We start from the raw sequence: 24736 nt of genomic DNA, 5'->3' as shown, positions 1-24736 counted from the left end.
CCTTGTCCCTCCCTATCGCTGTAACCTTCTCCAGCCTAAGACACCTCAGATATGTCTGCACTTTTCCATTTCTTGCATGTTCCTGATTATAAATGCTCTACTGGAGCAGTGAAAGCTCTAAGCTGTGGAATTCCAGCCCTAACTCTCTCTGCCTCTTCCCTCTCATTTAAAGGTGGTCCTTAAAACCTATTTCCATTTTAATATTTCTTTATCTGGCTCAGCCTCATGTTGACAATGCTATGACGTATCCTGGGTCATACTTAATGGTAAAAGTGCTATGTAAATGAATATTGTTATTAATTTGAGAAAATTCAAAGGGAGAAGCTATTGTAGGGTAGCATTCAGAGGAATGGAAGCAGAATAGTGGGGATGATGACCTTCTGTCTTTGCCCAAAATTGATGCATGATGAATAAAAACAACAATTGCTAAAAAAACATAGATCAGTCAGTACCGGCAAAGAAATGTAACAATCCAATGTGCGCCCTTCATCAGAACGATCATGAATTCTAACAAAAAGTGCAAACCATCAAAAGGCATGATTTGGATAGCCCATATGTGACTCCAATACCAGATTATATACTTGACCTGAATAACCTCATGCCAACTAGGGATGAGCAGAAAGCTTTGACATTTGTTACCTACATTGCAGGAACAGGTAATTAAAAAAAATACTTTTTATTTATACAGCTATGGTTTGAGCTTTGGAAGAATGATGAGTAAGGTCAAGAGGAGGCATTCTGCTCACCATGCAACTCCATCCCTAGGAGGAGAGTGAAGCATTAGTAATTTGAAAGATGGAATCTACACTTGCAGTCCTCCCTTGATACTGCAATATAAGCACAGACTACCTGCTCAAGTTCGAGTGATGTTCCTTCTGCAATACATTCTCAAATATTCCTTCTAGAACATGCTACTTTCAACTTATTTGGACTCTCAAATTTCTGAGATGCACTTGATGAAAGACTGAATCTACACACTGCTTCTGGGAGACTGATTAACAAGGTTAGATCTCATGGAATACAGGGAGAACTAGCCATTTGGATACAGAACTGGCTCAAAGGTAGAAGGTAGAAGACAGAGGGTGGTGGTGGAGGGTTGTTTTTCAGACTGGAGGTCTGTAACCAGTGGAGTGCCACAAGGATCAGTGCTGGGTCCTCTACTTTTTGTCATTTACATAAATGATTTGGATGCGAGCATAAGAGGTATAGTTAGTAAGTTTGAAGATGACACCAAAATTGGAGGTATAGTGGACAGCGAAGAGGGTTACCTCAGATTACAACAGGATCTGGACCAGATGGGCCAATGGGTTGAGAAGTGGCAGATGGAGTTTAATTCAGATAACTGTGAGGTGCTGCATTTTGGGAAAGCAAATCTTAGCAGGACTTATACACTTAATGGTAAGGTCCTAGGAAGTGTTGCTGAACAAAGAGACCTTGGAGTGCAGGTTCATAGCTCCTTGAAAGTGGAGTCGCAGCTAGATAGGATAGTGAAGAAGGCATTTGGTATGCTTTCCTTTTATTGGTCAGAGTATTGAGTACAGGAGTTGGGAGGTCATGTTGCGGATGTACAGGACATTGGTTAGGCCACTGTTGGAAGATTGCGTGCAATTCTGGTCTCCTTCCATTCAGAAAGATGTTGTGAAACTTGAAAGGGTTCAGAAAAGATTTACAAGGATGTTGCCAGGGTTGGAGGAATTGAGCTATAGGGAGAGGCTGAACAGGCTGGGGCTGTTTTCCCTGGAGCATCAGAGGCTGAGGGGTGACCTTATAGAGGTTTACAAAATTATGAGGGGCATGGATCAGGTAAATAGGCAAAGACTCTTCCCTGGGGTCAGGGCATCCAGAACTAGAGGGCATAGGGTTAGGGTGAGAGGGGAAAGATATAAGAGAGACCTAAGGGGCAACTTTTTCACACAGAGGGTGGTATGGGTATGGAATGAGCTGCCAGAAGAAGTGGTGAAGACTGGTACAATTGCAACATTTAAGAGGCATTTGGATGGGTATATGAAAAGGAAGGGTTTGGAAGGATATGGGCCGAATGCTGGCAGGTGGGACTAGATTGGGTTGGGATATCTGGTCGGCATGGATGGGTTGGACCGAAGGGTCTGTTTCTATGCTGTACATCTCTATGACTCTAATTATCATCTTTGATTAAATCATTAAGCTCATGTTTATAGAATTTTGAATTCGGATTGTGAAATCATTTTAAGTGGGGGTTAATTTTTAAAGTTTCATGAATTCCTATACAATTCACATACAAATTTAACATTACCTTAATTGCATTTAACATGCTAAAGGAACAGTGTTAATCTCTCAACAACCCTTTGATAGCTGAATTTGTGCTCAGGAAGAATCTTGAAAGGATTGACTTTAACATTTAATAGATAAACAATTCTTCTGGATTTAGATGGAGAGAGTATGGAAATATTAATAGGTCATTCACAGTCTGTGTACACCAATTTCCTCAGACTGACATCTCAAAGGACATTTTTGTGAAGAATGATCTTTTGCCTGAATTTCATTACATAAACGTAAATCAGCCTCAAAGGACCAATTATTTCACATTCCAAACATTATGCAACATGGGGATGTGTAAAGATGATTAGTTGGAGACCCAGATCACTCACTACAAATATTCGAAGTGGGGAGTCGCAAAGCCTTTCTATCCAAAGGTCAACTGGCGTCAGTGATTCATGCTTTGTGAAACAGTCCCCACATGGATACAATAAATCCCAGAAGCCCACAGCAGCCTCACCTGATCAAGTTCAGTTGATAATTTCTTATTGTCTTCACTCAGCATGATTCTCTCTCGTTCATACTTTTGCTTGAATTCGCCCTCGAATTCTTCCCTTTCGTTCTGACTACATTAAAGAAAATATTCATTTCAAATATGCGGCAGTCAGTTTTTTTTTTCTAATCTAGTTCCACCATTTACCTTAAATGAAAGTCATCATTTTGTTCAGAGTGCTTTTGTGGCACAAGTCCACCATCAATCAGAAAATACTTGTTAGGCACATGTGATCCAAGGACTCAATGTTCTGCATCCCTTTCCATTGTGTTAATTGCTAATATCTTCAGTTATAATTCAAGTGCAAAAAAATCCCCAGTTAATGATACCTATTCTTATTATCATCCTGACAAAGCCATATTATCTGGAATGCAGTGCCTGAAATGTGGCTGCAATCAGATGCAATATTAACCTTTGAAAGATACATGGATATTTACTGAGAAACGAATAAGCACATAGGAGACCACAGATAAGATGAATAGCCAAGGTATTTTCCCCAGGGTACTGGAGTCCAAAACTAGAGGGTATAGGTTTATGGTGAGAAGGAAAAGATTAGAAAGGGACCTGAAGGGCAGCTTTCTCATGGTGGTGCGTGTCTAGAACAAGCTGCCAGAAGAAGTGCAGAGCCAAGTACAATAATAACATCTAAAAGACATTTGCACAGGTATATGAATACGAACGGTTTAGGGGGATATAGGCCAAACGCAGACAAATGGGACTAGTTGGACCAAAGGGTAAGTTTCCGAGCAGTATGACTCTAGGCCTGGATTGAACTTGCCTCCACAATACTCCAAGGTATTCTGTTGCAAATTCTAACCATTCACTTTGTGAAAATGCTTTTATTCATGATGTCACTTCCTGTTTTGCAAATTATATTAAATCTATGCCTGTTTGTTCTTTATCTCTCCACCAATTAGAGCAGTTTCTCCCTACCTACTCCGCCCAGAGCCCGATTTTGAATGTTGCTTTCAGATCTCCTCTAATTTTACTTTCACATCCTTATAAAGTGTGGGGTCCAGAACTTGACAAAATAGCCCAACCGAGGCTGAATAACTACTTTATTAAAGTTATCAGACGATCCTTGCTTTCCTACTTTATGTCTCTACTTATAAAACTCATATGCCTTTCTCAACTTGACCTGTCATCTCACATAGATGTGCATGTTTCTGTTTCACCTTCAGACTTGTATCTATTAATTCATATTGCCTCTCATTGTCTTCTTACAATAACAGCATCATTTAACAACTTGCAGCCTTAAATTTAATCTGTGACATGATAATCCATTCCATCTGTCGATGGTTTCATGAAGCATATAATATTCTTCTCACAGTTCATGACACTTTATACCATTTTGCATCATTTATAGGTTTTGAAACTATGTCTTGTCTGTCCAGGTCTCAGTCATTAGCATCTAGAGCAAAAAAAAAGTGGTCTGCACACAGACCCTTGAAATTCCATTGTATATCTCCAGTTGTAAAAAAAAGCTGTTCACCAGAAGAGACATTCCACCCATTGCTCTGCCATTCAATCATGGCTGACATGTTTCTCAACACCATTCTCCTGCCTTCTCCCCTTAACCCTTAATCCCTTTACTGATCAAAAATCTACTTATGTCTGTCTTAAATGCATTCAATAACTTCTACGACAATGAGTACCACAGAGTCACCACCCACTGGCTTAAGAAATTTCTCCTCATCTCAGTTCTGAAGTGTTGTCCCTTCAGTCTGAGACTATGCACTCAGGTCCTAGTCTCACCTAATAGTGGAAACATCTTCTCAATGGCCAATCTATCCAGGCCTCTCAGATGCTGTAAGTTTCAATCAGGTCCCCCACTTTTCTTCTAAACTCCATCGAGTACAGACCTAGAGTCCTCAACTATAACTCATATGACAAGCCCTTCAGCCCAGGATCATTCTTGTAAACCTTGTTTAGACCTCTCCAATGCCAGCACATCATTCCTTAGCTGAGGGGCCCAGAATATTTTCAAAACAGTCTGACCAGAGCCTTATGCAGCCTCAGCAGTACTTCTCTGCTCTTGTATTCTAGCCCTCTTGAAATGAATGCTAACGTTTGCCTTCCCAACTGCTAAGTGAACCTGCATGTTAGCCTTAAGAGAATCTTGAAAGAGGACTGCCAGCTGCCTTTGTGTTCTAGATTTCCAAAGCCTTTCCCTATTTAGAAAATAGTCTGAACCTCTATTCCTCCTACCTAAGTGCTTAACCTCATACTTTGCCACAGTATATTCCATCTGCCACGTCCAAGTGCTTCTGCAGCCTCCCCGGTTCCTCAACACTACTTTAGCAACAATGCTCTCAGCTCCTTTGTCTAGATTTTTGATGTATAACGTGAATAGTTGTGTCCCAACACTGACCCCTGCGGAACTCCATTAGTCACTGGCTGCCAATGTAAAAACCCCTTTAGCCCCACGCTCTGCCATCTGCCAGTCAGCTAATTTGCTATCAATGCCTGTACCTTGCCCATTACACCGTGTGCTCTGATCTTCTCTAGCAGGTTCCTGTGTAGGACCTTGTGAAAGGCCTTCTGAAAATCCAAATAGATCATTTCTACTGGCACGCCACAACCCTGTACTTTATGACTCTCAGGCAACATTGCATTCATGTTTCCCCATTCCTTTTTATTCCACAGGCTTCACGTTTGCTATAGATAATTCTTCCACAGTTGATACTGGCCAGTGATGGACAATTGGAGCTGCTCTGCTCATAATAGAAGTTTTAAGGCATTCATTTTGACTGTGAATAAATTTATAATTCATTCCAAATTGTTCATTGAACAGGATGCTGCTTAATAAATAAGGATGTTATGATAACTTCAAGAAACATGTTTTTCAGTCTCATCTAATTAATGTGTCCAGTTCTGGACCCCAGATCAATTAGTTGGGCAGTGACTGCAAAGAAAGGAGGAGCAACTGACTGTCAGTTGTTTAAAACGTTTGTCATCAATGAACAGCTTCTGAATCTCAGAAATCCAGGACAAATGGATCAGGTTTTAACCCTTGGCCATCATCAATAAAACACATTATCCTTTCATTAACTCCGTAATGTTTGTGGGGCTGCCTTCTGCACAAATTGGCTGCTGTATTTTCTGCATTACAGCAAAAGTACTTCAACAGTTAATTCACTATGAAATGATTTGTGACATCACAAGGTTATGAAAATTGCTATACAAATAATAATTTGTTTTCTCCTTTAAAACCACTGCGTGATCTGCTTGTTTGATATGAATTGGTTTGAGGGTGAAGCTTTAAGGGTTCGTGTACAGACTGACTACATGCTGATTCTCAAACACATTTCTTTTGTAAAGAAACACCTCCTTGGTGCTGTTCAGTACTTCAGTGCACTGCAGCCCAAAATTCTGGGATATGAGAGCAGTATTTTCAAAAGCAGAGAGTTCTCAATCTTAAACTACAGTAAAGTCCCCATTATCTAATTCCCCACAATCTGGAATCAAGGAGTTAGGTTTCCTCACCCTGGGAACTGATCGTTTATTTGCTGCTCTCTGACTTTCATCAAACCTTTGGTCCAACTGGTCCACACTGACCACGTTCCCAAACTATCTGCACCTGTCTGCATTGGCCCATATCTGTCCATACCCTTCCTATTCATGTACTTATCCAAATGTCTTTTAAATGCTGTAAGGGTAGTATAGTGGCTCAGTGGTTAGCACTGCTGCCTCACTGCGCCAGGGACTGGGGTTGAGTCCCACCTCAGGCGACTGTCAGTGTAGAGTTTGCACATTCTCCCCGTGTCTGTGTGGGTTTCCTCTGGGTGCTCCGGTTTCCTCCCACAATCCAAAGATGTGCAGGTTAGGTGAACTGGCCATGCTAAATTACCCATAGTGTTAGATCTGTTAGATAGAGGTAAATATAGGGTAGGGGAATGGATCTGGGTGGGTTACTGTTCGGAGGGTCAGTATGGACTAGTTGGGTCGAAGGGCCTGTTTCCATATTGTAGGTAATCTAATCTAACTTAACCTCCACCCACCACTCCCTCTGGCAGTTCATTCCATACACAAACCACTCTGTGTTAAAAGGTTGCCCCCAATTCCTTTTTAAACTTTCTCCTCTCACCTTGAAAATATGCCTAATTTTGAATTTCCTCACCCTAGGGAAAAAGACTCTTGCTATTCACTCTATCCATGCCCCTCATGCTTTTAGAAACCTCTATAAGGTCACCCCTCAACCTCCTATGCTCCAGTGAAAAATGTATCAGCCTGTCCAGCCTCTCCTTATGACTCAAACTCTCTGTTCCCTGGTAAATCCTTTTCTGAACTTACTAATATCCATCCAATAGCAGGGCGACCAGAGCTGCATGCAGTACTCCAGAAGAGGCCTCAACAATGTCCTTTACTATCTCAACATAACATTCCAACCCCTATACTCAGTAGTCTGAGCAATGAAGGCAAACGTGCTAAATGCTTTTTTAACCACCCTGTCTACCTGTGATGCAAATTACAAAGAATTATGTACCTAAACCCTTAGGTAACTGTTCTGCAACACTGGGCCTGACTATTAATTGTATAAGTCCTGTCCTTGTTTGTTTTACCAAAATGCAATACCTTGCACTTACCCAAATTAAACTCCATCTGCCATTCCTCAGCCCATTGATCTAATTGATCAAGATCTCTATAATTTTAGGTAACCTTCTTCACTGTCCACTATGCCACCAATTTGGTGTCGTCTGCAAACTTACCAACCATGCCTCCTGTATTCTCATCCAAATTGTCAATATAAATGGCAAATAAAAGTGGACCCAGTACCGATCCCTGGGGAACACCGCTGGTCACTGGCCTCCAATCCGAAAATACAACTCTCCACCACGCTGTCTCTGTCTCTAGCCATTCAACTAATTTTGCATTCACTTGGCAAGCCCTCCCTGAATCCTATGTGATCTAACTTTACTAATTAGCCTACCATGTGGAAACTTGCCATACTTATCAAATCTTCATGGCCAATTCAAAGGTGTGTGCACTACTGCTTAGGCAATGGTACCATGTGGACAATGCAACAAAAGTGCTTATCTGCTTGTACAACAACACTGAGATCCAGCAGACCTCCAGTTCTGGCTTCACGTCTATTCCCGAAGTGCTTCATCATTGATGCTGTGCCTTCAGCTGCTGAGGCACAAAGCTTTGGAATTCCTTCCCTCATTAACTCCATCTTTCTACTTTCCTCTCCTCAAAATTGCTCCCAAAATTCTACCTCTTTGACCAAGTATTTGGTCCTGTCTCCTTGTTTCCTTATACGTTTAGTATCAAGCAACATTGTGATAACATTCTTCCTGTGGAGTATCTTTGGAGATTTTACTCTGGTAAAGGTGCAATATAAATGCAATTTGTTGTTACATGAACTACACGACGATCTAAGACCAGACTCTACTAGATGGGTACCATGGTTCAAATACACTGGGAAGTTTCACTTACACTTTGAAATTTCCCAGCACAAACCTTTGTTTTCTGCAAGCATAGCAGCAACACCATCACTCCACCATCGGGGCCCTGAATTTCCATTGCATGCTTGCCTGTAATAGCTTCATACCTAAATCACCTCCTTGAAAAACTATAACAATAATGTCCTGTGAGAATCTGTAACCCCATAAAACCATGATCTCGTCTTTAGTCTAAACATCCATTAGATATCATAGGTGATTTGTCCTTTCAATGCCCCTGATGGCTCATTACCCCGGAGATTCTTATATTGTTATTACTTTTAAAATAACTCTTTGTCTGAGGAAGCTACTTAATAATTCCTCTATGGGTACTGACAAAAAACCTTTGAATATAGCTGCCATACTACAGTCAATTGATCCCTGGTGCGTGGGCTATGAGCCGGGAACACTGCGGGCAGTGAGCCATGGTACAGCACGTGGGCTGTGAGCCCCGGACCTTCACACAGGCAGCGAATTCCGGGCAAAGACTGGAGCTGGGGAGGTAGTCCTGGCACAGTACAGTCTGGGGCTTGGAGTGGAGCAGGGCTGGCTGTTGGACTGGGGTCTAGCGCAGGCGTTCAGACCACGTGAGGAAGCCCTGCACTGAGCTGTTGCAATTTAATGTTTATTTGAAATTTCTTACCTTACTGTAATATCAATCCCTGAATGATGTCCTATTTTTAACTTATTTTTCAACTGAGCAAGTAATGCAACTACTTTTATTCATCTGCTGTATCCAAGAACTGTACCTAGGGACTTGCACCTAAGATGTTGCCATAAGAAGGCAGACATCGTAAATGCTTTCCTCTGTATTCCTACAATGGAGTATGCGAGACAATAAATGGATACTGTATTGTACTAATATTGTATTATCCTAATTCTTATTATGAATCCATATATTGGTGTACGAGTGTGTTTTGATGAAAACCTTTCTTCTTGCTCAAGAGAAAGGGATAAGTGCTTGAGGGGGAATTATTTAAAGGGATACAGAATAAGAACAGAGAAATTGAATAGCTGAATCATCAGCACAGGCATGATGGGCTGAATGACCTCCTCCTGTGTTAATTATTCTATCATTCTATGGTATCAAAATCTCAAGAAATATCATTAGAATTTCAATAATATCACCATTCTACCGTGAATATTAGCATACCACCCATTGCGCACTACACTGACATAAATCAGATGATTCATGAAGTCACAATTAATTTATAGCTTTGAACTTCCTTAGAATCTTTGCTTAACAGAAGGAAAATGTAAGTCATAAATCACAGCTGGGAACATCAGAACATGTCAAGATGCAGTATAGCCATTAGACTTGTAACAATGCATGAACAGTGCCACTGAAACAATATTGATTACTGTATAAAACCTCATATCAACAACTCCTCACCAACAGCATGTAATAAATTATTCTGACTGGTTCACACATACATTCCCAATTAAAACAAGAAGCTAAATTTAAAATCTCAAAACTGAAGATTATCTAAGAATAAAACAAACATTGATTTCATGTACTTCAATCAATGAAAAAATGTGAAATGAGGGATGATTCAATGACTACTGGGAGTATAGTCCTTAGGACAAAGGATGACCTTTTTCCATTTTAATGTAATTGGTTCGGAGCTGGCTGCTGAGTACACTACATGGTTTGCAGACTCTGACACATGTTGGGCAGGTGGGAGTTGAAGTTTTGAGTAGCTGGGTTGTTTGGAGGTTTATGTGTTTCCCCAATATCTGCCAGAATCAGCCATCTCCATTCTGGTCAGTCACAAGTCACAGTCCTCCCAAGAGTCAACAGGATGTTTGACTCATGCAGGTTTGCTTTGAGGAGATCCCTCAAGTATTTCTGCTTTCCTCCTGGCAGTTTCTTCCCATGTACAGGTTCCCAGGAGAGCAAAAGGAAAACACTGCAGATGGAGGAGATCCCAGCAGTAACTTTGGGAGGCTAGTGTTGGGCATACAAATGGCATGTCCTGTCCAGACGAGCTGCGTTTGACTAATTTATCCTTCGATACTAATTGAACCTCAAAAAGTCATTTAAGGCCAACACATCAGTTTGAGATGTGAAACATGTTATTTAACTAAACACCATTTTTTTCTTGTGTTCCCTCTCAACCACACAGAGCTCTTCACAGGAACTGAGCAAATGCCCTCAGCTGATTCAGGAACCCGGGCCTTCTGCAGGATTTAATTCAGACAGAAAATGAATTGAAGCTGAATCCTACCTTTCTCTTCTGGTTTTTTCTAACTTGTCTTTCAGAATCATTATTTCTTTCTTCAGGGTGAGATGCTGTCCCTCTGCATCTCGCACCTCCTTCTTCAAGTTCTTGATCTCAGTCATGTGCAGGATTTCCCTTTTGGCCAGCTCCTCCTCGTAGAACACAATCTTTTTCTCCAGATCAGCTTTGAGTTTGGTTACTTCCTGCTGATGCTCTGTACTGCTCACACCAGGAGAACGTCCAACTTGCCTTTTCTGTTGAAAATATTCAGAGGCAGAAGAACACAGACACAGTTAGTTAGTTACCTTTTCATACTGCCCAAAGCTAAAATAATCTAAAATCGCTGATTGCGTCATGACTAACATTATGGACACCACTTCATTTTAAGTTTTATTAATTTTAGTTATCATACTAAAATCACCAATAACCAGTTCAGTCATTTGGAGATGAAACTTTATTTTCCCCCATCCAAGCAATTTGTTTAATTATTCATAGCCATTCAAGACTTGGGCGGCGGCACGGTGGCACAGTGGTTAGCACTGCTGCCTCACAGCGCCAGAGACCCGGGTTCAATTCCCGCCTCAGGCGACTGACTGTGTGGAGTTTGCACATTCTCCCCGTGTCTGCGTGGGTTTCTTCCGGGTGCTCGGGTTTCCTCCCACAGTCCAAAGATGTGCAGGTCAGGTGAATTGGCCATCCTAAATTGTCCGTAGTGTAAGTAAGGGATAGACGTAGGGGTATGGGTGGGTTGCGCTTCGGCGGGGCGGTGTGGGCTTGTTGGGCCGAAGGGCCTGTTTCCACACTGGAAGTAATCTAATAAAAAAAAGACTGAACGCAGGCCTGCAGATCCTAGATCGGATCCATTTGTTGTGGAATTGCTTAGCTTTGTCTATCACTTGCTGCTCATGCTGTTTGGTGTTTAAGTAGTCCAATGTGGTAGCTTCACCAGGCTGACACCTTACACTTAGGTATGCCCTGTGCTGCTCCTTACATGCCCTCCGGCACTCTCCATTCAATCAGGGTTAAGCGCTTGGCTTGATGGTAATCAGAGTGGGTGATATATCAGTCCATGAGGTTACAGATTGTGTTCTAGTATAACATTACAAACGGCCAATAACATCATGGATTCTGTTCTTGAGTTAGAATAGAATCACCACAGTGTGGAAACAGGCCATTTGGCCCAATAAGTCCACATCAACCCTCTGAGCATCCGACCCATTACCATTCCTCCTCCCCTATCCCTGTAACCTTGCATTTCCCATGGCTAACGCACCTGGTGTGTACATCCCTGAACACTGGGGCGATTTTCCATGAAGAAAGTGAGGACTGCAGATGCTGGAGATCAGAGCTGAAAATGTGTTGCTGGAAAAGTGCAGCAGGTCAGGCAGATCCAAGGAACAGGAGAATCGACGTTTCGGGCATAAGCCCTTCATCAGGAATGTTTTTCCTGATTTTCCATGGCCAATCCACCTAACCTGCACACCTTCGTACTGTAGGAGGTAACAAGAACATCCAGTGGAAACCCACGCAGACACGGGGAGAACGTGCAAACTCCACACAGTTGCCTGAGGCTGGAATCAAACCCAGCTCCCTGGTGACTGTGAGTGCAACGTTAACCATTGAGCCGCTCGGAATCTGTTTACTGTATCTGTTTTAAATCTACTGCCATTTAGCATGGTGACTAGTGCTACACAACATAATGGAGGGTATATGAAGAAGCGACTTTATCTCCACAGGCATTTTGTGGTGGATCTTGTACCAACACTGACATGGACAGATGCATCTGCAGCAGGCAGCTTGGTGAAGCTGAGGCCAAGTATGATTTTCACTTTTGTTGTTTCTTGCTGCTCAACCAGCTATGTCCTTTAGGACTCAACCAGCTTGGTCAGTAATGCACCATTGATACATTACGATTCTAAACAGTCCCTCAATCTTACTTGTTTCACCAAACACGATGAATACCTTTCCTTGAGGGTTCTATCACTGTTATTCTCCAATTCATTGAACTATGATATTGTGTCATATCTCTGGAAACTGTTGAGTTATCACTTGATATCTCATCCATGATCTCTGTTACCAACAGAACCAGAAACAAATCAATGCAAGGAACCTGTTTCTTAATTTTCACATCACCCTCTCACCTTGAGCCCCTCAAGTTCATCTTCCAGTTGCTTTGAGTACTGCTCACTCCGTTCCCGCAGTTTTCGCTCCTTGGATGCCTCTGCTGCTGCTTTTTCCATCTGCACATCCAACTGATTGGAAGAAATAATACTCAAGTGACATAGCAGCCAGGATTAAACCAACTTTACAACAGAACTGCCAAACCATCAAATCCTTCAAAGAAACTCCACATTCAGTATCAAATTTCTAAAAGTCCTGAATAAACTTCCAAATGAAAGGCTTCTATAAATACGGAAACAAAGGGGATAAAAACCTAGCAGATTTGCCATTGACCACAATGGGAGTTGTACATTAGGGTCCTGTGGTGTCCCCCCATTGTAGCATACTCCAAAGGAATTACCATGAAATTGAATTTTCTGCTGGCCAATTCCTCTATGCCCAGAACCCAAATGCCCCTCCGCCAGACCAAACCCTGCTGCCACCGCACCTGACCCACTGAGACCCCTACCCACCAAGACCGCTGATGGACCCATCGCACTGAGACCTCGCACCAGATCAGACCAACTGAGACTCCCACTAGACCCAGCGCAATCTCATCGGATCCTGCCTCCACTAGACCTGTGGTCCATTTTGCCCCACGACCCCACCAAACCCAATCTTTCAGCCCTAGCCACACCCGAGCTGGAACCTTACCCAGCAGGCACCTCACCCTCGCCCTTATTGGCACAATAACTCAGTTAGCACTCCGCTGAAGCTGACTCGCTACCACAGCCACATCTCTTTCCTCAGCGCCTGCCTACAGAACCGACTAATCCAGCATGGACTTCGGAGTACATCCAGACCATCACAATTGGACCTGACCAGGGCAACTATCACCTACAGGAAATCCAAAGCCTCCAGAAATGGTTCTCCCTCCGGATCCTCCACTCCACACTCGCAGCCATGCGCTGCAAACTACACTCCCTGCAGTCAGCCCTGCCCCAGCTCAAGGCCACACTCTCCCAGACCTGCAAAGGACCTCTGCTGTTCTTCACCCTTAGAAGAATCCACGCATTCAACAAATGCTTTTTCTCCATCATATTGGACAGCAAGGAATGTAAGTACACCAAACTTTCACGTACTTGCCTCCAAATTTGGGTTTCCTCAATCATCCCAGAAGCTTCTCCCGGTCTCCGGAACCATCTAGACGCCAGTAGCCACGCGGCCGCACCAGCCACCACCGCCGTGGCAAATGATGACATCAGTTCCATCTCTGTCACCCCACAGACAGCAGCTACTGCCGACTATGCTGCCTCCACAATCGCCGCCAAGGCAACTGCCTCCGCGATTGCTGGGAAGACAACCATCTCCGCGATCGCCAGGAAGACAATCATCTCCGCGATCGCCAGGAAGACAACCATCTCCGTGATCACCGGGAGGACCACCATCTCCACGACCGCCCGGAAGACAATCGTTGCCACGATCACCGGGAAGACAACCATATCCGCAATCACTAGGAAGACAACTGCCTCCATGATCACTGGGAAGACAACTGCCACCGCGATCACCGGGAAGACAACCATCTCCACGATCACCGGGAAGACAACCATCTCCACGATCGCCGGGAAGACAACCATCTCCGCGATCGTTGGGAAGACAACCATCTCCGCGATCGTTGGGAAGACAACCGCCTCCGCGATCGCCGGGAAGCCAATCACCTGAGCGATCGCCGGGAAGACAACCGCCTCCGCGATCGCCGGGAAGACAACCGCTTCCGCGATCGCCGGGAAGCCAATCACCTGAGCGATCGCCGGGAAGACAACCGCCTCCACGATCACCGGGAAGACAACCGCTTCCGCGATCGCCGGGAAGCCAATCACCTGAGCGATCGCCGGGAAGACAACCGCCTCCACGATCGCCGGGAGGACAACTGCCTCTGCGATCGCCGGGAAGACAACCGCCTCCACGATCGCCGGGAAGACAACCGCTTCCGCAATCGCCGGGAAGACAACCGCCTCCGCGATCGCCGGGAAGACAACCGTCTCCGCGATCGCCCGGAAGACAACCGCCTCCGCGATCGCCCGGAAGACAACCATCTCCACGATTGCCGGGAAGACAACCGCCTCCACCATCGACAGGAAGACAACCACCTCCACATTCGTCAAGAACAGAACCATCTCCGAGATCACCAGGAAGACAACCGCCACAAGATGCACCGCTGCCGAAACCACTGCAAAGACTACCTGGCACATCACTTCCTCTCCTGTAGTTGCCGCCAACTTATCCACTTCCACCCCCACTGACGTCACCAGAACACTGCTGACAACATTGCGAACGTCACGTGTTACATCATTTCTGCCCCTGCAGATGCCATCGATGGCACCGCTTCCTCGCCCCCTGACCCTCATGGTGAGTGTCACTTCCATTGATGACGTTAACCCCAATCCTATAACCACACCCAATCCAGAGCCAGTCTCTGCCCCCACTCCCAACTCCAGCCCTACACCAGGTCCTAGCTCCCAGCCCTGCCGTGTTTTTACCATTCCTCCAAACGTTCCCCTCACTGAGGATGAATGATTAGTCCTCAGTAAAGGCCACAGCTTCATCCCCCAGGCCCCTGGATCAATGAATTCAACACTCATTGTGACATTGAACCTTTCTTCCGCTGCCTCCACCTCCGTGCTTACTTTTTCCATCTGGACTCCCACCCAACCACCAAGGACCTCTTCTCCCACCTCCAACACACCCATCTACCTGGATACTCCGTGCTGGCCTGTTACCCATCCCTTGATCTCTTCATTTGCAACTGCCCCTGTGACATCGACTGCCTCAACCTGTCCACCTCTCCAACCTCTCAACGCGCACCCATCCACTCTAACCCTAACCTCACCATCAAACTAGTGAACGGGGGGGTGGTAGTTTGGCGTACAGGCCATACCCGCGGACACCTCCTCCTATTGCCTCCTCGACCATGACCTCATCTCCAATCACCAAACCATCATCGCCCAGACCATCTACAAGCTGATCACCTCAAGGGATCTCCCACCAACAGCCTCCAACCTCATTGGCAGAGAGCCCTGCACCGCCCGATTCTACCTCCTACCCAAGATTCACAAACCTGACTTCCCCAGTCGATCCATCGTCTCAGCCTGCTCCTGCACCACTGAACTTATCTCTGCACACCTTGACACCATCCTGTCCCCCTTGATCCAGGAGCTCCCCACATACGTTTGGGACACCACACATGTCCTCCACCTCCTACATGACTTCTGTTCCCACATGCGCTTAACTTCTAATTTCCACCACAAACCATTCCTCCTGTTGCTCCTAAAGAATGGCAGTGGAATTTAAATGAAAAGCAACAGCTAGCAAAACCAATACTTTGAACCACAATTCTGACCCAAAACTGAAAATCAAACCTACGTCTTTTTTGGCTCGCTCCATTCTCCGCAGCTCTTGGCGCAAACTCTCAGTCTTCTGCATTATTGCTTCCATCTCCTCCTCTTTGTCCCGGAGCTGTCGGGAAAGCCTCTGTTTCTGGGAACGCAGTTCTGTGACCTTCTCGTTCATATCGGAGAATTCCTGCATGGCCAGTTTACGCTGGCTATGGGCATCCTTAAGTTCTTTGGTTTGCAATTTCAACCTTTCATTGGATTCAAACATTTCCTGCATTGACGGCACAATTTGAAGATTAATGGGCCAGTTTAGCATTATAAACGTATTAAGAAACAAATTATCTCAACATCAAAAGAGAACAAAAGCACACAGGATGGAAGTTAATACACCGCAACAGCATTTGAGAACAAAGTTAATAAAACACTGTGTTGAGAACCATCAAAGAGCTCATATAGTAAATCCATTAAGTATAAATAATTGTTCCCCAATATGACTTACACTTGCACTGTGGTCCCCACACAAATAACTTTGCTTCAAATAAACCACTTTGTTTTTGTTAATGCTGCCACAAAACAATAACAGTTGATCATCAGCCTGAAATTGTATTTAGCGTGTTTTGAGAAGATTTGTAGCTCAGGTTGAGGTTCTGGATGTAGGTTTGCTCACTAAGCTGGAAGGGTCATTTCCAGGCATTTCATCATCATACTAGATAAAATCTTCAGTGAGCCTCCAGATGAAGCTTCGTCTGGAAGCCCACTGAAGATGTTACCTAGTATGGTGATGCCTGAAAATGAACCTTCCAGCTCAGCGAGCAAACCTACATCCTGAAATTGCAATTATTTAGCTCTCAAGTGATGCTGGAGTTTCAGTGTTTCGTTTTTATTTTCATTTTTTTTACGAGGCAAGTTTGGAAAGTTGAGGTTGAGATTATCTGCTAGGCCTTGTGGAAAGAAAGTGTCCAAGAAACTCGACAAAGCTGACACTCAACCAAAAATCATAAGCTTTTGCCCCATGAATTTGGTATTGAACCAGTTATGTGGAAGATTATCCAAATTACAAACAGCAGGACAAATCTAACTTGGTGAATTAACACATTCAGCCTTTATCATCAATTAACTAATTCCTGAATTACTCAGCATACTCTCTGCTTGGAGCACAGATTTTCAGAAATAATCCTGGTTTACTCAGTCAACAACAATAAATATAAAATAACTAGTGAAAAACATAGAAAAGACTGTAAAAACTGTATAATGTACATATAAACGTGGGTCTGTTACAGTCAGGGAATTTATAAAGGGGAATAGAGAAATGACAAAAAAAAGTATAACTATTACTTTGCATTTATCTTCACTGTGCAAGATACAAGAAATCTTGCAGAATTAGATATCCAAGAGATTATGGATAATGAGGAATGAAAGAAATTAGTATTAAGAAGAAGATATTACTAGAAAGATTAATGGGACTGAAGACAGATAAACATTCAGAACTTAATATTCTACATCCCAGAGTGCTGATGGAGTTAGTTCTGGAGATAATAGATTCATTGGTAAGTATCATCCAAATTCCGCTGATTCTGAAATGGCTCCTGCAGATCGGATGAGAGTAAACACTTCAGAAGGGTAGGACGTGCAGGGGGAGACTGTGAACAGCAGGTTTTTTAGCCTTGCACCAGTAGCAGGGAGAATGCTAGACTTTATTATTAAGGATGTGGTAAATGGAGTGGTGGGATATAGGGGTAATGACTAATATTCTGGGTTTACGGGATGAATTACACCATGGTAGTTTGTAAATCTGAAGTCAATATAAATCAGGCAGCACAACGGCTGAGTGGTTAGCAATGTTGCCTCACGTCACAGGGACTCACGTTTGATTCTAGCTTTGGGTGACTGTCTGTGTGGAGTTTGAATATTCTCCCCATGTCTGCGTGGGCTTCTGCTGGTTGCTCTGGTTTTCTCCCATACTCCAAAGCTATGCAGTTTAAGTAGATTGGCCATGCTAAATATGGGGATTGGATGGGAGTCTGGGTCTGGCTGGGATGCAGAGGATCAGTGCAGACTCAATGGGCTGAATGATTTCTTTCTGCAATTTTGGGATTCTATGATAATCTAGAATAAAACATAATTTAACAGCGACTAGGTAACCACCATACATAAAATCCCGTATGGTTCATTAAAGTTCAAAGTTTGGGAGAAGATTTGTAGCTCGGGTGCTCCTTGTTTGGTTCTGTTCGCCGAGCTGGGAATTTGTCTTGCAAACGTTTCGTCCCCTGTCTAGGTGACATCCTCAGTGCTTGGGAGCCTCCTGTGAAGCGCTTCTGTGCTGTTTCTTCCGGCATTTATAGTGGCCTGTCTCTGCCGCTTCCGGTTGTCAGTTCGAGCTGTCCGCTGTAGTGGCCAGTATATTGGGCCCAGGTTGATGTGTTTGTTGATAGAGTTTGTGGAAGAGTGCCATGCCTCTAGGAATTCCCTGGCTGTTCTCTGTTTGGCTTGCCCTATAATGGTAGTGTTGTCCCAGTCGAATTCATGTTGCTTGTCGTCTGTGTGTGTGGCTACTAAGGATAGCTGGTCGTGTCGTTTCGTGGCTAGTTGGTGTTCGTGTATACGGATCGTTAACTGTCTTCCTGTTTGTCCGATGTAGTGTTTTGTGCAGTCCTTGCATGGGATTTTGTACACTACATTAAAGTCTTTTAGGTAAGGGAATCTACTGGTCTTCCTGGTCTGGTCTACATGTGACTCCAGGCACACACCAATGGGATTGACTCATAACTGTCATCTGGACAATAAATGCTACCACAGCCAGTGACACACATTCAACGGACAATAAAGAAAAGGACATTTGGATAACAATGATCTGATCACCATAATAAGCAAGAATTTGGGAAATCTGTTGAAGTGTTTTGGTACATGAGCAGGATTGATTTAGGGGAGTCAGTGGACATAATATATATGCATTTCCAGAATGCTTTTGATAAAGTTCTCCATAGAAGCTTATTAGCAAAATTAAACACATGGGATAGGAGATAATATACAGGCATAGATTAAGGACTGACTAAAGCAGAGAGCAGGAATAAATGGGTCATCTCATATTGGTAGGTTGTGATTTGTGCTATATCTCAAAGATCAGTACTTGGGCCCCAATTGTTCATAATGTATATCAAAGAGTTAGATATGGGGATCAAATGTAATATTTCTAAGTTTATGAATGACACAAAGCTAGGTGGGAATGTGTGCTGTGAGGAAGACACAAATCAGTTTGAGGAGGATGTGTACAGACTTAGTAAGTGGTCAGGTGGAATATAATGTCAAAAAATGTGAACTTATCTACTCTAGTAGGTGAAACAGAGGGGCAGAGTTTTTCTTATGTGATAAGAGATGAGAATAGATGTACAAAGGAACCTGGATACCTTCATCAATAAATCACTGTGGGCTAACATGCAGGTGCAGTAAGCAATTAGGAAGACAAATGAAACGTTAGTCTTTATCACAATAGAATGAGAATGCAAGGATAGTGAAGCTCTGCTTTAATTGTATAGAATCTTGGTCAGACCACATTTAGAATAACATATGCTGCTTACTTTAGGAAGGATATTACTGCCATTGAGGGACTGCCCTTTGATCCTGTTCCACCATACTAGATAATTGCTGATCTCTGCCTCTCTGTAATTTTCTAGAATTGCCCAATAACCCTTGATGATCCCTCATTGTGATCCAGAAATCTCCTGATTTCTGTCCTATTCAATAATTGAATTTCCTCAATCCTGGGGTAAAAAACTTCCAAGATTCACTACCCTCTGAGTGAAGGAATTTCTCCTGATTGTAGTCCTAAATGTTCTGATGTTATGTCCCTGACACATCCCCGCCTAGCCCGGGGAAACATTCTCACTGTATTAACTCTGTCTGGCAACATGATCAAGAAGGCCCTTCAAGCCTGTTCTAACATTCAATAAGATCACGATCGATCTGATTTTAACTTCAACTCTACATTCCTGCATATCCCCAATAATAGATTCATACACCACCTCCCTCACCTCCATCTAGGGCCCCAACCAGTCCTTCCAGGTGAGACAGAGGTTTACTGCATCAGATGCTCCCGATGTGGTCTTGTCTTCATTGGGGAGACCAAACGTAAACATAGGGAACAGTTTGCCGAGCATCACAGATGGGTCCACAGGGGCCGACCAGGCCTCCCAGTCACCACCCATTTCAATTCCCCCAACCACTCCTGAATTGGAGGTGTCGGAGTTGGACTGGGGTGTACAAAGTTAAAAATCACACAACACCAAGTTATAGTCAACAGGTTTATTTGGAAGCACTTGCTTTCAGAACACTGCTCCTTCATCAGGTGGTTGTCCTATTAGACTATAACCCAGTGTTGTCTGATTTTTAACCCTAACCACTCCCTTTCCAACATGACCATCTTTGGCCTCCTCCACTGCCACAACAAACCACACTGCAAGTTGGAGGAACAACACCTCACCTTCCACCTGGGCAGCCTTCAGCCTGGAGGACTCAATATTGGGTTCTCCAATTTCAAATAACCTCCTGCCCCAGGGTTGGTGACGATTCGCTGCCGATGATTAGCCACTGCCGGTTCTCCACCAGCGTTTCTCCACTGAGGTCGTTTGACCTCTGGAGACTATTCGCCACCGGAAATATATATATGTTCTGATTGTTTTCCCTCCCGCCTGTTCTTTCATACTTCTCAGTCCCCTTTATTTATACAACTACATATTAATAAAAAAAGAGGCAAAATAAATATCACTCTATTGGTTTATATATAAAAATGAGTTACAAACTTTAACGAGAAAAAGGAATTATATTTTAAAAATCTTTATAATGGCAGTAAAATCTCATTAATATTAAACAATGAAATTTCAGTTCATTTGATAGTTATGCGCTATTCCGCTAAGATATTCCAAACAATCGCTTTCGCTGTATTCAAGAACGATTTTTTAAATTCTATCGTGTGCGTCTTAGTTTTATTTAGCTTTATTTGTGGTGGGTAACCCGCTATCAGCTGTTCCATATATAAATCTCGCCCCTTTTGCACTTTTATTAACATCCCAATACATTTCCATATGGTTGGGTGGTCCATGAGGTAAAAAATCTGCGAGTGCTTCTACGAAGGTATCAAGGTCAGTAAGTGGCACAAAAGCCAAAGCAATTATCATTTTTGCTTTTAAAGCATAATCAGGATCAGAGTATTGACGAGTTGCTCCAACTGCAGCAATATGTCTATGCATACTTTAAAAAAAATTTAAAATTTTCTATTAACAAAAATAAATGGTTATTAAAACAAGTGGACGCTACCACCAATATTCAAAATATACGACTTATTTGCGGTGATGAATCATCTTCAGTGGCCAATGGGTGGTGGGCTAAGCGTCCTCGGTGGTCAAAGGGCAGTGGCTAATCGTCGGCGGCGAATCTGCTGTGGCGAATGGTCCCATCCTGCCCTCCTCATTCCCTGACTCCCTTCCCAGCCCTTCTCCGTCCCTTCCACTGCTCCCCACCACCAACTGGATCCATTCCTCCCATTGACCAACCAGGTCGTACCCTCTCCCTGTCTTCACTTATCCCCACTTCGCCACCCTGGCCCGCCACCCCCTTTATCTGCAGCTTCTCCCATACCCACCTCCCCCCCACCCAGTCCTGAAGAAATGTTACACCCGAAACATCGACTTCTCCACCTCCTGATGCTGCCTAGCTTGCTGTGTTCTTCCAGCCTCTTGCCTGTATATTTTGGATTCCAGCATCTGCAGTTTTTTTTTGTCTCTTATCATGCTGATGAACAGGCAAAGACAAAATATGACCTGGTGACACAGTGGTAATCGCTGGTTGTGCGCCATAATGTATTCATGTTGATTTTTTAAAAAAAGCAAGCAATTAAGCAGGTTAGAGTTAGTTGGTTAATTAACTTACTGGACAGATACAACGGGGGAACATGCTGGATTGGTGCACAGAAGGAGCAGTAACAATGAGTAAAAGAAGAAAACGGAAAAAGTAAGACTGAGCAAAGGGCTCTCCCTTGTTGTGCTGTGGTAATGCCCCTATCTCTACTCCTGAGTTCAAGTCCCACCTGCTTCAGTAGTGTGCAAATAACATCTCTGAACAGATGAATTTTTGAAAATATTGAAGACTGAGTAAAAGATAAAAAAGCAGAAAAATGTAAGATTGAGTAAAAGACTCTTGTGGTGCTGTGGTAGTGTCCCTAGCCCTGAGCCAGGAGGCTCAGATTCAACTCCAGAGCTGTTCAACAGCATTTTTGAACAGACTGTTTCAAAAATGTAATATTGAGTAATGAGGGTCATGTGGTGAGTTGCAGTGTCCCTCTGGGCCAGAAGATCTGCTCTACCTAATCCAGGAGTATGTTGTAACCAGCATGTTATGGGGTTTCTTTTATGAAATGAAAGACTGAGTACTTAATAAATTTTACCAATAAAGAAGAATGTCTTTGGGGTTCTTCAGGTGTTGGTATGCTGTCCCTACTTCTGGGTCAGAAAGTCAGAGTTTAAGTCCCACTTGCTTCAGAGGTGTGTCATAATCTGCCTGAACAGGTTAATTTTTACAATAAGGGAAATGTCCTGGCTTGTCTCATTTCCCAAAGTGTTGAGGATATCTGGAACTCACTACCTGAAAAGGTGGTAGAGGCAGCAACTCTCAAGACATTTAAGAACTGTTTGAAGCACAGCCTTCAAGGGTCTCGGCCATCTACTAGAAATGGGATTAGAATAGATGGCTGTTTTTTGATTGACATGGGCACAATGGGCCAAAAGGCTTCATTCCATGCTATAAAAACCTTTTTGACCCTAATGACTCGATCCAACTTACCAAGGACATTCTTGAATCCCCATGGTGTGGAAATAGGCCATTTGGCTAATCAAATTTGCATCAACTCTTCAGAAGAGTATCCCACACAGACCCACCACCTACCCCATAACCCTGCATTTCCCATGGCTAATCCACCTAACCTGCACACCTGTGGACTGTGGGAGGAAACCGGAGCATCTGGAGGAAACCCACGCAGACACGGGGAGAATGTGCAGACTCCACATTGACAGTTGCCTGAGGCTGGATCAAACCCATGTCCCTGGAGCTGTGAGGCAGCAGTGCTAACCATTGAGCCAGACTGGAGCACCAGGAGGAAACCCACACAGATGCAGAGAGAACGTGCAAACTCCATACAGTCACCTGAGGCTGGAATTGAACCTGGATCCCTGGTGCTTTGAGGCAGCAGTGCTAACCACTGAGCCACCGTGCTGCCCCACACTCAAATCCCTTTGAATTTCAATGCTTCCCAGCTTCACTATTTAAGAAATCAGCTGTGTTTCAGTTTATTCTACCAAAGTTGATAATCTTGCTTTTTGGCAAATTCAATTCCATCTGTCAAATTAATGCTCACTCAGTTAGCATCTCCAAATCCATTTGAAGCATCTTGCATCACCCTCATGACATGCGTCCCCACTTAGTTTTCTATCAACTACGATTTTGTATATATTACATTTAATCCCCACATCATAATCACTGGTTCATTTGAGAATGAACAGCTTATTCCTACTCCTTTTTCTTTCTTTTAACCAAGCATACTAGCATATTTGCCCCCAAGGCCAATTGCTCTGATTATATTTACTAATCCATGAGGGACTTATTGAAAGCTTTCTGAAAATCCATTGGTTTCCCCCTTATCTATTTTGCTAGCTATATTCATAAAAAACAGCAACAGATCTGGCAAATATGTTATCTCATTTATAACTATTTCCTGACTCTGCTGAATCAGTTCATTGTTCTCTATGCATCACACTGTTTATAGGAGATTTTATTTTACTATTAACACCAGGCTAAAAGCTCCTGGATTCCTCTCTCCGTCCCTTCTTCAATACTTGGATGACATTTACAACCTTCCAATCTGAGAGTACTGTTCAGCATCTATAGAATGGCCTCCTTCTGCTCCGAAGTCCAATGGTCCTACGGAAAAGGTTCTAATATTCATTGCTTTTCAGGTGGCAGGATGAAATCCCCACAACCTGAAGAGTTCTCTCTATTTTTTCAATTCAGTTCAGAGAGAGAATCCAAAATTTTAGATAACCTTTTCAGCTTCAGGTAATAGTGCTGCTGTGTTTCCAGCATATAGTTTATAAATTCTATAACTGACTAGATGGGATGGTGTTCTCTTTACATCAGGGTCCTTTTCAGTCTCTCTTTGCAGTTGACGTAAATTGCAAGCAGAAATAAAAGCTCATACGATCGATCTCACATGGCATTAGACGTCAAATATGAAAAATGCAGGCCTTACATGTATTTTTATCAAATACTTGAAAGAAACACTGTTATGCCATATTTCACAAATGAACAGCCACCATTCTAGGACTCCAAACCTTTCCTCAGATGACAGAAGCAATAGAACCAGAATGTGTAGTTACCTTCTGAAGATCATCTTTCTCCTGCTTCGACAATTTGATTTGCTTCTCAAGTGCCTTAATTTGCCGACAGCCATCTTCAAAATCCCTTCTGATGAGACTTGCTTCTTCGAGCTGCTGCTCCAGCTGACCGAAATCTGGAACAAATCACAGGATAATTAGTTGCCTGACTCACAGAAATGTCATTTTTATATGTCAAATCAGCCTGTTTCCATTGTAACCATCCCTTGACTCCTGCTGTCCCAGCACCTCATTAAAACCAATACACAATACCACTGTCCCAGCACCTCACCAAACCCAGCACAAAAATACCACTGCCCCAGCACCTCACCAAATCCAATGCAACACCACTGTCCCAGCGCCTCACCAA

At 43.4% G+C, this 24736-nt stretch overlaps 1 protein-coding gene across 1 annotated transcript in view; it reads right to left on the bottom strand.

Moving 5' to 3' along the window:
• LOC140456550 (serine/threonine-protein kinase MRCK alpha-like) overlaps positions 1-24736 on the bottom strand; it is a 567354-nt gene that overhangs the window by 126012 nt on the left and 416606 nt on the right. The window contains 5 exon segments of the mRNA XM_072550745.1: positions 2756-2861; positions 10461-10708; positions 12596-12706; positions 15978-16220; positions 24370-24503. Of these exon segments, the coding sequence (XP_072406846.1) occupies positions 2756-2861; positions 10461-10708; positions 12596-12706; positions 15978-16220; positions 24370-24503 (842 nt within the window).

The sequence above is a fragment of the Chiloscyllium punctatum genome, chromosome 3 (genome assembly GCF_047496795.1).
Source record: "Chiloscyllium punctatum isolate Juve2018m chromosome 3, sChiPun1.3, whole genome shotgun sequence".
In the NCBI taxonomy this organism is placed as follows: Eukaryota; Metazoa; Chordata; class Chondrichthyes; order Orectolobiformes; family Hemiscylliidae; genus Chiloscyllium; species Chiloscyllium punctatum.
The sequence above is the reverse complement of the archived record's forward strand: the minus strand, read 5'-3'. Positions and strand labels throughout refer to the sequence as shown.